This window comes from Dromaius novaehollandiae, chromosome 2 (genome assembly GCF_036370855.1).
Source record: "Dromaius novaehollandiae isolate bDroNov1 chromosome 2, bDroNov1.hap1, whole genome shotgun sequence".
Taxonomy (NCBI): domain Eukaryota; kingdom Metazoa; phylum Chordata; class Aves; order Casuariiformes; family Dromaiidae; genus Dromaius; species Dromaius novaehollandiae.
The window spans coordinates 161,031,178-161,049,453 of NC_088099.1; the positions used below are offsets into that span (position 1 = coordinate 161,031,178).

Here is an 18,276-nt window from a genome sequence, read left to right on the forward strand (position 1 = left end):
CTGCATCACCTGCAAAGATAATACTGCCAGAGCATAGAGGATCAAAGTTTGAAAACTTTCATGTCCCAAACATTTTCCCCAGAAACTGAAGCATGTACAATGTAATCGCTATCAGCTCCTTAGTCACACAAAACCTTTGTACAGGTGATTAAAATTATCACAGTATAAACAGTGCACTTGAAAAGTGACACTATTTCATTTCACTAAATGTTGCATCTTTTGTAAGTGTTTTCCTGACCTTCCAAAAAATATTGGTAGAGACTGCCTTAACAAGACAACCATTCTGCAGTGACTTGCTGGGCAAGAAGTATTACATTTATGAAAAAATGTTTCTGGAGAAAAAGTGAAAATGAATTGCATTCTTCTACTTCACGTGGAATTTACTGTCTTCAACATCTGTGGTATAGCAAGGTCATCAGAGAGGCAAGAAAAGAGATTCTGTTTCTCTTTTTAAAGAACAGGAGACTATGAACAGATTGAAAGATGAATTTTGAAAGGTTCAGCAACCTGATCAGAAACTCACTAAAGCAAGTGAAAAACATTCTTACTGAATTCGGTTAGCTTTTGTTTTATTACTGATAAGAGATAGGTCTTTTCAGAGTATTGCAGGAAGCCTAATATGGGAGCCTATTTTTAAGTTAATATTATTCTTAAAATTTCAGTTACCTAAGTAATGTGATAGGCCATTTATCTAGTTGCAAGCAACTTTACTTTGAGAATAACTGTTTATCAGGAACAGAAAGATTAAACTTGGTGGAATGGAGTCATTAGGCTTGTCTTATCACTGATACATCCTGAAAGAACTTGCATGAACTCTGCTTTTCTATCATCTAGCTAAAAGGAATGAATACTGAGTTGATGATATCAAATTAGCATTCTCAAATACTGTTGATAATGCTGGCCATAATGTTCTGGAAGAAAAATACCTATAGACTTCCAGTTGTTGCTATTCTTTATTCCTTATACTTAGCTTCCCAGAATACATCTTATTAATATCAATACAACTTCTATGATAGACAGAGTCTGAAAATGATGCATATCTCAAAAATACAAGTTGTGTGCTCTGTTCAGTCCTGGAGAAAGGGAATAGATTCTGTCACTGTACCTACTAAGTGGAATTGCTGCAAGGTAAGATATATGCATCTTTGATCAGCAGATCCAGAAGTTTGGATCCATTGACAACAAAGATAGTAGAGCATACATCTCTCTGTCCCAACTACACAGGCAGTTTTAAAACAAACCAGTGCAAAACTCAGAGCATCAACAGAGTTTTCTGTAGAGCTTCTCTCTTCTTAGGTCTCACAAATATCTCTGAATCATGACCTTCAGAGATGAAACAGCTTCCAGACCCTCAGGATAGGTAAAATATGTAGGTGTAGGTAAAGTATCAAGAGAGGAAAAATAAAGTAAAATATAATGCTAATAATGGAGTAAGGGCTATTCTCAATCACAATATTAAGAGGAAATAATCATATTGTTGATTTGGGTTTGGCTTTCTTGGCAAAATTTGTACATTATTGGCACAATATTTATTTACATTGTCTAAGGCACTCCTTTCAAAAGAAAATGCTGTGATTGATATATACCATGGCAAATCCATATGTAGCACCATGTGCCACTGCTCCTACACATCAGAGAAAATTTTGAGTCTAGAAGGGTAAGGCTAGAGCACCAAGAATTTCATTTCTTCCTATAACTATCTTTTGGCAGTGCTACCCTATTTCTGAAAGACAAAAGAGACTACATAGTTGTAGAAGCCTTAAGAGTAGCCCAACCCTCCAAAGGCATAACGGCAGAAGAGCATGACGTTGAAGTTTGATAAGAAAGTATGACTGGGGAAGCTGGCTAACTTCTCTCACATCTCCCAGAACCCCACCATATGCTTCATCTCCAGACCTTTCCCTTCTGAAAACTTCCAGCTTCCTATGTCTGCTCCAAGGATTTCAATCCACCTCTGCTCTTCTCACAGGTCAAAGAACGCAGTCCTGCAGTGGACATCTAATCCCAACTTAAATGTTTTTCCATTTCTGTCAGTATACTGCCTATACTGCCTCAAACTTGTTGATGCCTCTGCAACTCAGATTCCTCACCCATACCTATCCCTTGGCTCCAGTTCTGGTTCCACACTACTACATCTTCCCTGTATTTAATCTCTAACCTCCACAATACTTCCACTGGCTGCCGGCTAGCCATTCATTACCTCTCTCACTGGCTACTTCTGTAAGGTAAATTGACCTCCCCACCTTGAACAGTCCTCCTTACTGGTCATCCCTCCTCTATTCTCTGAATTTTTGGAAGATATCTGGGAATGGGTGGCAGATGATTCCACCTTTGACTCTCCCTCACCTTCTCATTATGTCATCCCATAAAAGCAAAATATCATTTACATATGCAGAGTACTTGCTACATTTTCTAAAACCCTAGGAAGACATGCACCAGAGAAGAAATAAAGGGGGCATAGCCATGAAAAGCTACATGTTTGGCAGACCTAGTCTCATTTTGTTCTCACTTACACTGCAAGAACTGAGCAGAGAAGAGAGATGATACAAAGATCATTTTAAGCTAGTTTGCTCTTACTTGCCAGCAGAACTCCCAGTTGACTTGAATCCTGATGAGCATGACTCCGTACATGCAAACATCTGACGTGCATACCTCAGCGCACAGGTGACAGGGAAGGGCACAGAGTTAGAAATATTAGGGGAATATGATTCTATCCAGGCTTTTTAAAGTACTGGGGTCTGCTCTGCAGCACCTTTCAGTTGAAGCACCAGGTTGCCACAGCCCTCTAACTCTGACTTGGTACAGCTGGTCAGCGGATCATTCCCAGGCAGGGAGGGCATGAGGGGAAATGAATTAAGCAAGTCTTGTTCTGACCACCTGAGACTTTAGGATAGTGTATCAACCCTGTACTCACACTAAAATGTACTCCATACATATGTATGCCATACATATATTTCAAAAAATAGATTCGTTTTTATTTATTTCACACAAGCGGAAAAAGAAAGTTGCTTATTTTCAGTTATTTTAAAAATCTACCTTCTTATGTGACTCCAAAACATCACATGTTTTTCAGAGAATATTTACATATCTAAAAAGCTGTTTTTATTGAAAATAAATAAAATATTAACAGTTCCATTAAATTTGACTTTCATAATGTTACTTTAAAGGAATCCTTAATCTTAGGTTTTGGCTCTGTGATTTAACTGTCTGTATGGAAAGCTCTTTCTTTGGGAAATACATTCAGATGAGAAGGGTTAGTCTGAATCCTTTTAGCTAGCCAGATGCTACCTATAACTCAGAAATACCTCCAAAGTACTCCCAACACTTTAAGTACCTTTGCATGATGCCTCTCCAAATTATTTTACATACCTTTGGCATGCTGACAACTAAATGCCCAGTTGTTTGTGATCTTTTAGCAGAGCTGCTATCTGGCTTCACTTCCTCAGGGAGCACAAGCTGAAAAGGCTAAGAGAAAATCAGAGATTGAAGTGTAACATATTAAAAATCTCTTTATTTTTTCTTGACCTGAACTGAACATATGCAGAAACATTACTGTCAAATACTTTGATATTTGGCACAGTATAGGTCTAAATCCTCTCACTTTAAATATATTAATATATTATTACTAATCCTAATAAATGATTAGCATGTTAAGCCGCTTTTACTTACAAGTACAGTACATGTATATCTTTGAATTGCTCTCATTCCTGAAGTGACATTTCTAAAGAAGGTTATAAAATGATGCTTGACTTATATTAGCAATTAAATGAGAACGATTATCCAGTCTATTTTAGATATAAAGTAATTCTGAAGTTTTGTTTATGCAGTTGTTATAGTTATAAATAGGGATTTTGGTTTACCATACAAGTACTTTGATTTTTTCTTTTTAAATGAACATAACATTATAACCTTTGAGATGAGAGAAAAAACAGAATGATACTTTAAAGGCCCTTTCAAAACAATATACATACATTTCTTTCTGTCAGCTATAAATTTCAGATTATAAAATTGCTAAACTCTAGCCTAGGGCAACCAGTAAGCTCTCATCATAAGTAAATTATGTACATTGTTAGGGGAAAAAAAGAAGAGAGAGGGAGAGAAAGAGAGAATCAAATTTTATTTCAGGTTTTTCACCCTTTCTGGTTAGCACTTCCACAGTTTATATGTGGTCCAAAATAATGCCAGTAGGAAAGCGTTTTTTTCTGCATCAGTGCACACAGTTAGTAACTGCTAAAAGTCAGATAAAGTCTTCTGAAGTCAGTTAAAAATACCACCAAACGTCAATGAACAAAGATCAGTTCTTCTGCACCTAATGTTGCCTCTACTGATTCTGATGGAACACAGTGGAGGTCTATAAGAGGCCAGAAGTAAACAATGAAAATAAATAACAACAGCCACAATAAGCATATCTCTTACTTTGAAATGAATGTAGGAAGAAAACACTAACCTTTCCCTTCACCAGTACTCGTATGTAACTTGGCTGGACATCAACATCAAGCAGAGAAGTATCCAGATGTCTTCAGAATGAAATATAAATAAATGAATGCAATCTACAATACAGTCCAGCAAATAAGCAGTTCAGACTATGTAACTCTTTAATTATGCTTTTGCAGGTTGCAAATTACAAACTGCAATTTCTGTTATTAAGTTATATGAAATATTATTAGGATTTAAAGTCTATGAAAGAAGGACATGCTTTTCCTATGTGTTTGCAGAATGTCAAAAAAAGTAATGTCTAAATTCTGTCAGGTCCACTACAGTGGTACTTCAATACGGCTATTATATAACTCCAAGATTTCAAAATATTCATTGAAAGTGAGTAGTATTTTTCTATTAGTTCAATGCTTTATGTTATAGGAAAACTCATCAATTTTCAATTTAAAATTGTAAAAGTACCCTACTATTCCCTTTTCGCACTGAATTTACAGCAAAACCATGAACAGAAATACTTTTTATTTCCTACAAAATCAGTATATTTACATTTCAATACTGTCAGATAAAGTTTGTGACCTGTAAAAGACCTACTCTAACATCTGTTCTTCATCATGTGATATATACATTCTTGTTCCTGGGACCTCCTAGTGAAAGTGTAATATATGTATTCCCTATTTCCCTTCTATTATAACGTTATTACTTTTCAGGTGAATTTTTCCAACTTTTTAGTTTGCATTTCTTAGAAAAAAGCGCAGAATATTATACCATATCCAACATTTTATTGCACTGAACAGATTTTCTGAGGCTCCAAACCTGATTCTTATAATTCATAAACAATGGAGTAGGCCTGTTTTGAGGGAAATTAATGAGCTCTAATGGAGCAAGCCCCAGCATGAAGAGTGTTTTTATGCTAGAAAACTAGTTGAAGCTTTATTATTACAAATTCTTCTTAGGGGTAAATAAGCTGGTTGGTTTCTAACCAGTCCTTCGGCATGATACTGTGTAGCACAAGGCCACGGTACTGCTCAGGAGTACTATACTTTCAAATAGTTAGCTGGATCCCTTGTCACATTTTGGTCTGGTTCAACCAGACTTTTTCCAGACAAGGCCCTGGTGTGGTTTGGGAAATACATGAGCCGTAGACTCTTTCCAATAGGCACTATTGATAAAGCCAGTCTGTCTTGAGGACGAGAAGAATTTAACCAGAACATCATGAACTGTACTGTAGCACTTCTTTTAGGGCCAGGGAATGGGCATAAAACCCCATCCCCTATAATCCTAACCTGCCAGTGAAGAACGGCAAAGATTTTATGTAAGTGTAAATGGACAAGTGCAGAGGTAACCTGCATGTGGACAGCAGAAAACATGAACTCAAGAAAGGACTATTAAACACTATGCTTACTCAAAGGAACAGAACTCTCTGAAGGGTCTCTGGTCTATATCACCCCATTTCTTTGGCACAGGTTTACAGATTGGTTCTATTATGTCCTATATTATTTGTTTTCCTCTTGCAAAGTCCCAATACACAAAGAGGGGTATATTTGAAATATTATGTACCAGAACTTAAGATTAGCAAAAATGCAGAGGAAAAAATAAGTAATAATTCTGACCTGTAAACAGCAAGATCCAAGATGAACTGGTTATTTTCTTCATCATCTTCCAAAGAGAAATGAAGCCTAATAAGACAAGAAACACCTCCAGAATAAATACAAGTGGAGTGTATAAACAAACATTACTGCATATTTCAAATTAAACTGTTAACAATTTTGGGTTAATATAAATATCATGGCATATTATCATTCTAGAAACAGTTGCAATTCTACTACACAAATAGAAAAACTACTGGCATTTGAACCAGGGTCAGTCTGACATTTGTTTTCTATTCTCCTCACTCAACCCCCAAGAAACAGAAATAAAAATTCTGCTGAAGGTGAGTTGAAATCAGTCTGTCAATGCAGAAAGAGAGACCCTGCTAGTGAAATCTGCCGGTTGTATTAATGCTGTCAGAAAGGAGTTCATGAAAAGCACGAAGATCCTAGAACTCCCCATTCCAACCTCGTAATTTGTAAAAAAAATCTGCATAATTCATCATGGCAATTAAATTGTCTGTAGCATAAACATATGCCTATGTATTTCCAAAGTGAAGAGTGGCTTGCACAACATCCTTGTTTCTACAAGCTTTAAAACATTTTTTAAAAATGAGACTGTAGATCGTGTTAGATACATGTTTCTGATCTGCTGGCTGAGTTCTTAAAATTGTGAAAGAGTCTTACCAGCCATAAATTGAAAACCATATCTATTACTATTACTGTAAGGAGATAAAGTCTATAAAGACTTACAAAGTCTGCTCAAGCACTCAAACGTCTCCCAAGTGTTAAAGTAGAGAAAATCCCAGACTAAAAACCATGTAGAAATGAGATCCTTAGGGTTAGATAAGGTTTAGCTTAGTTTAATTTAGCTGGTATATTTTAGGAACATTAAATACTTAGATAGTTTGGGTTCAGATAACAGAAATAAATTCAGATTTGGCTAAATTTTCTCAGCAATATAAATATTTGCTACTCTTTGCTCTACTCTATTCTGATATAGTCAGCCTGCAGGAAAGCCTATGGAGCTTTCAGTTTATGAGTATTTTTTAAAGAAGAATAAAAACCAGCTTTGTTTCCCATTCATGCCTCTTTCTTTTACAGCAATACAGATTTTGAGGAGAATTCACTAAAACATGAAGGGTAAAATTGAGATGAGAATTGTAACATTTTCTTGCCAGAAGCTTAGCCAGAAACGAGGAAGAGAAGTAGTCGCCTTCTTTGAGTAGCATGCAGTTATTCCTCTTGCTACCTTACAAAAAGAACATTAGGTGGTTTGGACATTTTTTTACTAGACCTCTGCAATAAAGCAAAAATTTTGGAGACCATCATCCATCTAGTATTAACTCCTAATTCATGTCTCTCCAATACACTGCCAGATTGCACTTAATTAAAGAGCTGTGATATTCTTGTTGCAGCCATATTGGTACAAAGCGTTCAATGATTTGGCTTTACTTAGACAACCCACAAAGTAAATTCTAATCCAGAAAACCCAAGTGAAGTGAACAGCAGCAATGTTAACAATGAACCCTGTGGGATTATATGTCTTCTAAAGAGACAAGTAGAGCTTTATTCTAAATGTCTTTGCTTTTTATAATCATAATTAAATGCTATCAACATGATTTAATCTAGTCTACATTTGTCTTCTTTGAATTAGAACATTATTCTTTTTTGTCTTTCTGTCAACACATTTTTGCAAAAATGTACGTAAATACAATGGCAAACATATTTTGGTACAGATGGAATAAACACAAGCTCTCCAGCCACTATCTTTAATTTTACCTACATCAACGAAAAATATGCATTGATCTTACAATGCAAGTTTTTGAAACCCTTACATTTTTATGGATTTATAAACTTTCAAGATTTAGAAAGTGTTCCTCACACTAATTGTAAGCATGTTTTTAGCTTTGGTTTTGCAGCTAAGCCAGTCTTAAGATGGAAAAACCTATTCAGAGGACAGGAGACTGGGTATGTCTTGCTTCATAGCCCACTGTTGGGTCACAGCCTCCTGTAGGAGGCTGTTTGGGGAGCAGTTATAAGGAAGCAGGGTCTGCACCCTGTCTCCTGTTTTCAATTAGAAAAATTAAGCATTGTTCCAATGAAACACATGGCTGATGTCTCTGGAAACTCCTTCTAAAACACCTGAAAGTCCTAGTGCCTTTGTCAACAATAAAACCTGAGAGATTTCCCCACAGCACCAGCTACCCTTGCTAGAGACCCCATTCATAGTGTCAAAGGAAAGAATCTCATGCAAAACAAGTGAATTATATATCATGCTGAATTCTGCCAGGTCTCCAACTGTGATCAGAGGACAGAATGGTTTTGTCCAGAAATAGTACTTGGACATATTTTTCCACATTTAAAGTGGCTACTCATACACATTTATCTTCAACAGTCAGACTTTGGTTAAACTTTTTCCGCAAGATGCTCAAAGAAAGAGAACCTTACCATAGAAGGGAAAAAAGTAAAATACCTTATGGCTTTTACTGAAAAACAAGTTCTTCAATCATCAGAGATGAAGACAGTAAATTAAACACCCTTCAACACTTTAATGACTGAAAACTAATTCGTTTTCTAGCCTGAGAATATAACTTCAGTTCAGTCACTCCTGAGTAGGAATATAATACTGCACATCAGAATTTGTCAGTCCTCTTATTTTTGTATCGTCATATATCTTGAAATACTTGACCAAATCAACTATAAAGACATTAATACTGGTTTACTTCTTCATGGCATTGTTTTCCTTACTTACTTAGGCTCATTTACATTCAGAGCTTTTCCTTCTGTGGTGATCAATGTCCGAAGTGGCTTCTCTTTCTTTTTTGACTCCCTTAACAAAGAATAAAGAAAAAAATATTTTGTCACATTCTCATCTTCTATGTTGAATAGCAAAAAAGAAAGAAGAGGATGACAACAGACTAAGTATTATCTGGTATTATTTGCTTTTAAGGATACAACTTATTTTAGGAACAAAAAGGTCATATGAAATGTCCAACTATATTAAAAGCATCATCTAAAGATGAGCAAATACTTTGCAATATCACCTCATACACTGATAATAACTTCTTCTGTATTTCACAGAGCATCCATTATCAAACAGCAATATATCAAATTTATCTGCTATATCTTAAGAAATCAGTGGGTTGCTTAAAAAATTTTGAAATTGGATGTTTTCCTGGTCGTGAATAGTCACATTAATCATGAGGTATCATTAATTTTATTTGCTTTGATGTATGCTTAAGCATTTCTAAAGAAACCTTTTATTCATGTAAACTTAATTTCTTTTCCTTCACAAATGCTTGGCTTATTTCAAAATAGCATGTCTGTCAGTCACTGTTCTGTACTAGTTAAAAGAATCTGAATAGTCAAAAGTTCACAGGCAGTGTAAAACAGGACACAGTTTGACCAAAGTGAATACATACAGATTATTTGTTGATGAATCTGTTGCATTTTTTTGCTGTATTCTTCCTTCAAAAACACCATAGACATTACTGATGAGGGAGACTAATCTTGCCTATCCAAGTTTGGCTCTCAGCAATGAAACTATGTCTGACTTTCAGTTAGTGCAATACAATTACAAAAGTTAGTGCTACCCTAAATTTATCTGCCAAACCAATGCAGATCACTGTAAGATCATTCAGACTTCTAGCACCGATATTTTCCTGATAAATGTTAAGATGATGAGCAGGGAATTGATATTAATATCATTGAATTAATAATAGCAACAAGTTCTGCAAACTTCCAGCTTTGCTGAAGAATTCCTTAGGGCCGACTTTTTCAATACTTAGACTTAACTGATCTTTAAAAATTATGCCCTTCATGAGAACAGCTAGAAAAACTCCTTGCGTAAATGTTGAGAGAGAGAGAGAGAAAAGAAAGAAAAAAGAAAGAAGGAAAGAAAGAAAGAAAGAGCAAAGAGAGGGAGGAGGGAAGGAGGGAGGGAGGGAGGGAAAGAAGGGGATACTACTTACTCTGTTTACAGAATTGACTTAAGCTCAGTAGCAATAAAATAACTTTTTTGCTAGTGACTGCATTGATTCTCAGTGATCAGCAAAACCAGTGGCAACCTTAAAAATGTTAAAGCATTATCAGGGGCCAAGCATCTTCAGCTTCACCATACCAATAGATAATATGAAGAGTCTTATTACTCAGGATGGATATCTTTGATAAAGTATGTGAAAAAAAAATTGTAAGACACACAGAAATTGTGCCTGAAATGCCACCCCTGCCAAAAAAAATTGTAGAATGGCCTTTAGGGCTTTTATATAATACAATCTGCACTCCTGATAAATGCTTTTAACAACAAGATTAAGCACTAAACTGCAAGAAACTTCTTAGTTAGCCAACAGAACAGGGAAATCTCTAAAGCCCATAAAATGTAGTTGAAAAGAGAAATTATATTTAAAAAAACCTATTTGAAGAAAAACAAAATAACAGGTATCATAAATATATTTTAGAAAATTAAACAAAACAAAGTGAACAGTCTATTTATATTCTACAAGCACATTTTCAAGGCAACAGGGAATTAAGCTGCTAGTTCTCAGTGATATTCAGTGTGAGCTAGGTGCTTACCTCTTCTCTTTTCCTTTCAAAATTCCACTTCTTCAATTCAAAGAATATATCAAAACAAAAATATACCTTATATTGTCTTTAGCTCTCCTCTTTTCTTCAATGTATCTATGAGTTTCTAATCTAGATTCTGGCGTATATGGTGTAGGCTCCTCCCAAAATCTTCTGTCTTCTTCATCTGCAACTTCTTCCCATGTTTGTTGCTCTCTTTCTGTCTGAGGGTTTTCAATGTCTTGTAGGGAGTCTGGGCTATACAAGATCACATGGAATATTATTCCAATAAAATGAAGGAAGAATAGCTGAATGAATGAATTCTTGCAAGAATATATATTTTTTTAACCTCAGTACATATAGTTGTGTAATTCCTATTGAGCTCTAACAGTATCTGAGAGATTTAAGATAATTGACTCTATTCTGCTTCTTTCATTGATCAACAAAACAAAAAACCTACAAGGGACTTTACTGCTAATGGAAATATTTAGACTGAATGTGTTTCATTAACTTAACTAAGAAGTGATACTATGGTGATGCTTTGAAAGCCTAAAGATATTTCATCAGATGACTTTCAGGGGCAGAATTTTCAGATGCCTTCACAATTTTAAGGTGAAAGAACACCTGCAGTACCTGCGATGTTTAAATATTCCCAACAGTAGGCAGCAGCAGATTAGAAGTTTATAGGATGGCAACTTTTTACTTAGGCATCTCCTCAAGTACTGTTTTTAGAACCTGAATCTTTTTTCCCCTAGCCCTAAACCCCTGCAATCTTCAGAAATTCTGTATCTGTATGGGGTGAAATCTAAATTTATGATACATTTGTGATCTATGATAGTAAGTTCCATAGCCATCTCTATGAAACTTACACTCTATCGGACTAAAAATAAGATGAATGGCAACTGCAATGAAAGATGATCCCAGATATAAATTCTTCTACTGTCTAGCTAATCGTAGTAATACTAGGTAAAAGAAATGTAGGAATCAAAATCCCATAGCCCTTTTCATCTCAAAAGATCTGTAATATCCTGTTTCATTCTTAACACCTAATAACACTAAAGCAAAAGAAATTACATGTGAACCACTGCTTTCTCTGGAACCACTGGAAAATATGTATTGCCCTACATAGCAATTTCCAGCTGTCCTACAGGAGGAAGCTATCAATCATACTACTTTGGCAAAAGTTAGCTTGCAATTTTGGGACAAAAGTTCTGTTGTACTGCCTGCAAGTCTGTAGTTGGTTATATTTTTCGTTAGAGACAAAAGCGCATGAGGAGAAAAGATCCTGCTAGGATCAATGAAAAAAGACAAACGAATGATTTTAAGTGGAATTATATGATCAATATTTAATGAGGAACATAAAATTCGTAATCAAAAAAGAATGGTATCTATTTACAGAATATTGTTGGTTACTGTCTACCTGTCAATTCCAAGCTTAGACTCCATTTGATTTTCTTTCTTGTCCTTCCTTTCTTGCATCCTTCTTTGAGCATCTTCTTTCTCTTTGGCTCTTTTGAGAAGGTAAGCTTCTTCCTGTTCTCTGATTTTCTCCTTCACTTCTGGATAGCTTTGAAGTGCTCGAATCCTCTCAGAACGTTCTATTTCTTTACTATCCAAACACTTCCCAAAGAAAAAAAGAATTAAGGTATGTGAGAAATTTTATATGTATTCAAATCAATAAATCCATTAAATATTTTGACAGATGACTTTCTCTAGAAAACTAAAAATATGCCTTTCAAATGTCCATAGTACTCCACGGCATAGCTCTAACTGTATTAGAAAAAAATTAAGAGTATCACATTGCCGCTCAGACCTGAAGACAAAACTGTGTGCCTCAAAGCTGTTTTTCGCATTTTCAAACAATTTCAGTTCATCTAATTAGACTAAGTAGTAGACTAACCTCTCTCCATGAATCTTGCCATTTAGACCTTCCTTCTTGCCATTTAGACTTTTCCTTAGACGTTCACAGATTCAAAAATACTATGACTATTTCATTAGTCATCCTGGCAGCATTATTTAAATTCAATCAGTTTTTGGAACATGCTATTGAAATCTGAAAGTTATTTGATTTCTCAGGAAATACCTAAAAGTTCCTAAATATATGCAGTAGAAACAGCTTACTCCAGATAATGATGCTTTCTTAGCATATATTCTGCGAAAGTCCTATTGTCTTTCTTATTTTTGTGTAAAAACTTCTTAGTATACACAAGCTTCAATGACTCTTTTCCTTAAAAATTAATGGTCTTACATGGAAAGGTTTGCTTAGATATAAGTTATCTTTTATAACAATTCTATACCAGTTTGTATGGTTGTTTAAGTTTCATAAAATAGCTGGGTCAATTAATGGCCTGCTGCTGCTAAATGGGGTGATTCCTTTGCCTCCTCTGTTCCTTCCCTTGAGCCATTTCTGGTGTTCATCTGACCTTGATTTAGCTTACAAAACCATTAGAAAATTATTTTGCTGTTAGTGTACCGCCAACAAAGTGGGTTGAATCTACTCCTTCAAAAGTCAGGTAAGGGAGTAGCTCACTCATTTCACAAAACCTCATTCTCAAAGTATCTATTTACAAGCAATGTAATCTAGTGCTTTTTTTACCGTCAACTTCTATGCTTCCACTGGCTTTCACAAAAGATTGAAAGGTATGGTACCAACAACCTGGTAACTTTCTGCAGTCATGAAAATAATTTAAAAATACATTGTGTATTTAAAAAGTAAATGAGCAAAAGGCCAGAACTGTACTGTGTACTTATTTTTTCAGGACTTTGTTTAAAGATTTCCAAGGAAAATGACAGAAATGTAACAACTGCATCTGAGTGAATTGAAACACAACCAATTAATTATCATTTATTTGTCATAATCACTCATTCTTCAGAATAGAAGGTCCTATCCTGTGGACAGTAGACAGTGTTCCTAGTGTTCCTACCACAAGCATTTAATTTGTTTTGTATTAATATGTTTAGTCAACAATGCTATCATTAAAGGAAAATGCATCACTTATGATTACTGGTTACTGATTTGGACATAAATAAAATATAGTTTTAAAAATCTTACTTTCAGTTGATGAAGAGTTGCTACCACAAATTGTCTGTAACCTTCAAATTCAGTACAGGGGTTCCCCACCAGAAACAGTTCCTTCAGATGTATGTTGTATTTTAGAACTTCAATACTGGAGAGTTCACCAATAAAATTTGCTGTCAGGTCAAGTTTCTTCAGCTCTTCACAGCCTGTTTCAAAAATCACTATTCATTCTCCCCATAATATAAATGTACACACTACACACACACATACATACACACACACACACACACACACACACACTCCTGGGAATAACACTGTTGCCTGCATATGTCTTGTGTATACTAATTTCACAGTATCAGTATACATCTTTTCCAAGCCAGAAGTAGGAGAGTGATTCACAGCTAAGATTTTTTGACATCACAATATTTATATAGAGAAAAAATCTCCACAAAATACAACATATCAAAACTTGTTATTAATTTTATCACTATCAAAACTTTGTGGTCAGTGATAGTATACTAGACCAGCTATCAAATGTTTCATTTCCAAATAACCTAAACTTCAGTTCTAACAGTCTGATTGCCTTGGTACCCCTCCTCTGCTGCATCTTTCCCACGTGACTAAATGAGTGTCTAACTGTTTCAGGAGAGCTATTCTCAGCTAACACCATTCAGGCATTGAAATTATGTTTTCTGTAAACTCACTCCAAATCAAGGTGGTATTTTATACTTCATGGACTCAACCGTTGTCATGAACATTTTATTACTGCTTTAATGGCAAATATTGGCAAGAATATGTTATTTGTAACCAAAACAATCCGATTAAACAGAACTTCCAGATTATCTAATAAAATGGAAAATCAGGTTATTGAAAGAACGAACTACAAGAATGAACTATCACTGGGGAACTTCAAACCCCCAGAAAGTTTCCTCCACCATTCGTTGTCTTTCTTGACTACAATAAGTGTGCTCTTTTTTTTTGGCGCAAAGCTAAATCATCTGAAGAATATTTTTAAAAATCTCTCACACTCTCCTTTTATCAGAATCTATCTGTGAATCATAACCTTTACTCTAAGAGTAAAAAAGTTCAGCTAAGTGAGAGCTCTACTGCAGTAGTCATCACTATAACCACATCTTTTTCTTTGCAGGTCTATTTGGCAAGTATTTTATGTGTAATGGAGCTGAAAGAGAATAAACGACTCAAAATGATTTATTAGGGTGTTTAAATAATCCAATTTTTTGCAAGATGCACTCCCAAAGGTTTTGACTTCTAAGTAAATTACAAATTACAGTAATAAATATGCAGTCTGATAGAGGAACTTGAAATTTACTGGCATGAGAACAGATGCAAGTTTCTCAATAAATTGCCAAATGTGTAATGCATTGCCTATTTCTTCAACTTTTAAAGACTCATGTTTAACCTATTTGCTAATTTTTTTCCATTTGATTTAAGCCATCCTCTTCAACCAGCTTGCTGAATGTTAAAAAAAAAGAACAAAAAACTTTTTTTTCCTCACTGTTCCCTCACCAAGGTGGACATTTTAAAAATTACAGCAAGTTGACTAAGTAAAGTCAAGAAGGAAAAAGAACTCAAGTCAGAAATGAAACAAATAATATAGAATGTGTTTATAGACGGCTCTATGCCTTAGCATTTGATCATTGAAAATGGCAGATATTTGTACATGCTACTACATTGACAGGATAAAGAGTTAAATGGAGATAAAAGAGACAAGACTTCACATAATAACAGAGAAAAGAATAATCTGAAAAACTCCACAAAAATACTCCAGACAACTAATGCAATCTGTGCACAGCGTAAATCCTTCTCATGTGAGACTCAACTACTGAAGTCAAGAAGACTGCTGAAACATTACAAGAGAAATACTTTTTACAGTTTACAGTTTATTTATTCTAATTAACCTGCAACAGAGACTTATCTACATGGTGCGGAAAGACTAATTTTGTATGGGGTCCATGAATAATTTTGAGACTTCTATTATTTAAGGTATTAAAGAATAGCAATGTCATAGCTGGCAACAGTGTATGCACTGAGAGAGCATGCAAAGAGTGAAAATTAAAATAACTTTAAGAAATTGCAATCACAAAATTTCAACATTGGAAGGATTTGCCAGAAAGTAGCACAACTGAAACACTGTACACTAAAAAGACTCCTTCTGAGCATCTACAAAGTATCATTACTGGTGGGCATATCTGACAACTTCCATCCTCCTTTACACTAGGTTGCAACTCATGTGTTTCAAAATGACAAGGCAAAATATTTTGTTTAAAAATCTTACCTTCCAGATTTTCAATTCTTTCAATGTTGTTCAAAGCTATATTTAAATATTCAAGCTTCTTTAGTCTGCCCACATTTTCTGTAACAAATATACATCTGTTATATCAGTTCTCTCCACTGGAAAGGGCATAATGATTTTACTTGCTCGTTTTACTTCAAGCAAACAATAAAGCAAAAAATGGGAAGCACAAACCAGAATATGTATTAGACTATCACACACATATATTTGAATATTAATAGCAAGATGAAAACAGAAATTTCTCTGAAAAACACAAATTAAAATAAAAAATAAAAAGAATAAGGAAGGCTATAAACACACTTTTTATCATAAATCCGTAATGTAAGTGTACAGATATGAGGACTAGTCAAAAGCATGGTGAAACCTTCCATTCATCATGAAATTCAGGGATGATCAGGCCACATTTAGTCAAGCCTTATAAAATTACAGTGTTTTACATTCACTTTGACAGAAAAAAAGTGGTTTCCTTAGTATCTACTTAGTTTTTAAAGACCTTTTGTCTATAGGACTAATATCAGAAACTTAAAGAATTAATAAATCCAAATTGTATCAGATTTGGCAGAATTAAAGTTGTTTTAAATAAAGCCTTTACACAATATAGACTCATTGAGCCTACAATTTACCCGTTGTCTATAAAACATTATGAATGTATTACAATAAGAATCTGGCTAAGGAAGCTGCCTTTTTTGCTGGTATTTTTGCAGCAATTCAGTTTTCTTGATACGTTTAGGATTTATTTAAATCTCTGATATTAGGAAAGTTATGAGGATATAAAAAATGAGGTAATGTCATTTTCAGCTAGGATCATCTTATATACACAATTCATTGAGTAAGCAGGAGTGGGTTGGCCCACAATTATGGGCTTCTTTCGTGTTTTCACTAGTGTCACTGAAGCAAGCCAATGACACGAGAAAATACAATTCTGTTAAAAGCAACTGTGAACACAATAGTAACTTCAAACCAAGCTGCTTTTCTGACGTAAACCTGAAAAACCACCCTGAGGCATGCACTAGCATTTTGGGAAATGAATATTACTGGTCTATCCATTTGATTCCTCGGGCCTGATGTTGCTGTGACATTTGCACAATGTTGTGTTCATCTAAGTCACGCTGTTCTTCGCTGCAGCACTTCCTCCCACATTGTAGTCCTAAAGCTTTATGACGCTATATGCTGAACGGAAACCATGGTAGGAGAGAGGGATACTGTTTGATGTTTGTTCTCAGAAGAGAATTAGAAACTATGGTTTAATCATAGAAAAAATGTGCCAGACAGAAAGGCGATTAAAATGGAATAGTACATGGGGCACGAGGAAAGGTGTTACATTGTTTAATTTAAGACCAGGAGAAAATTTAGTAGATGATGTATCCAAGAATCATCCCTGACAGATTAAGATGATTTGACAGAAATAAATGAGCTAAGTGGAAAAAAAGAAAAAAAAATGTTTCTCTTTTTAAATATAGTGATCCAAATTTATCTTTAGTGTCGTGGTGATAAAACCAGAGTACCAGCAAGGACTCACTTAACCCAGTACACCCACTGGGCTGCTGTTTCTGCCAAATATAAGACAGCAGACGGCTGCCAGTCAAGGACAGGAGCATTCTGTATATCCTTCTCCCTTTTTGAACATTTTTCGAATAAAGATTTATATGGCTTCAAGATGGATAAAACAAAGCCAACCCCCCAAACACCCTAATTTGGGATCTGAAAAGTATCATTTTCACCATGAGCAATTGAAATGAGGAGGTCAGCAAATTTCTGCGTGTTCTGTCGCAATAGCTAACATTTACTTCTTTTCGAATATACAAAGGAGGTACAGAAGGAATTCGGTAGCAACTAACTTCACCACACCAGTCCCAAAAGTGAGTGAAAAATGCAAATGCCATTTGAGATACATGACACATCTGAGATACTAATTGGACACGAGATACACAGTATAACTCATGACAGGCGAAGATCCCTAAAGATCTTCCGACTGGAAACCCCATCTAATAAAATCACAAAGTTTACCTCATATTCTAATTTACAAGCTGCACTGATTAACCATTACACATACTGTCCCTGCTGAGACAAGCAAAGAAATTCAAACAGGGAGATTCATCTAACCAATGCAGATCATGTCTACAGCTGAGTTAGTTGTCTAGGCTCTTCTATAATCAATAAAGAGAAATAGGCTCCTCAAGGTGCAATCTGTCTTATCTTAAATTGGATGTCTAAAACCAGTGAACCAAATCATGCTCAAAAATATGCCTTTTCTTCTCCTGATTATAACGGGAGGCTACAGTAACTGCCTTAGACATGCATGTCTAAAGTTAGATGATATGAATCCTACCACCTATTTTACTAAGACCTTGCAATGATAT

General features: G+C 35.1%; 1 protein-coding gene across 1 annotated transcript in view; it reads right to left on the minus strand.

Moving 5' to 3' along the window:
• The window catches only part of DNAAF11 (dynein axonemal assembly factor 11), a 55,711-nt gene that overhangs the window by 15,444 nt on the left and 21,991 nt on the right, over window positions 1-18,276 (minus strand). The window contains exons 7-14 of the mRNA XM_064507887.1: window positions 15,899-15,976; window positions 13,636-13,808; window positions 12,004-12,203; window positions 10,662-10,841; window positions 8,776-8,853; window positions 6,045-6,110; window positions 4,448-4,517; window positions 3,370-3,465 (exon numbers count right to left, since the gene is read on the minus strand). Of these exons, the coding sequence (XP_064363957.1) occupies window positions 3,370-3,465; window positions 4,448-4,517; window positions 6,045-6,110; window positions 8,776-8,853; window positions 10,662-10,841; window positions 12,004-12,203; window positions 13,636-13,808; window positions 15,899-15,976 (941 nt within the window). The remainder of the gene's footprint in view (window positions 1-3,369; window positions 3,466-4,447; window positions 4,518-6,044; window positions 6,111-8,775; window positions 8,854-10,661; window positions 10,842-12,003; window positions 12,204-13,635; window positions 13,809-15,898; window positions 15,977-18,276) is intronic.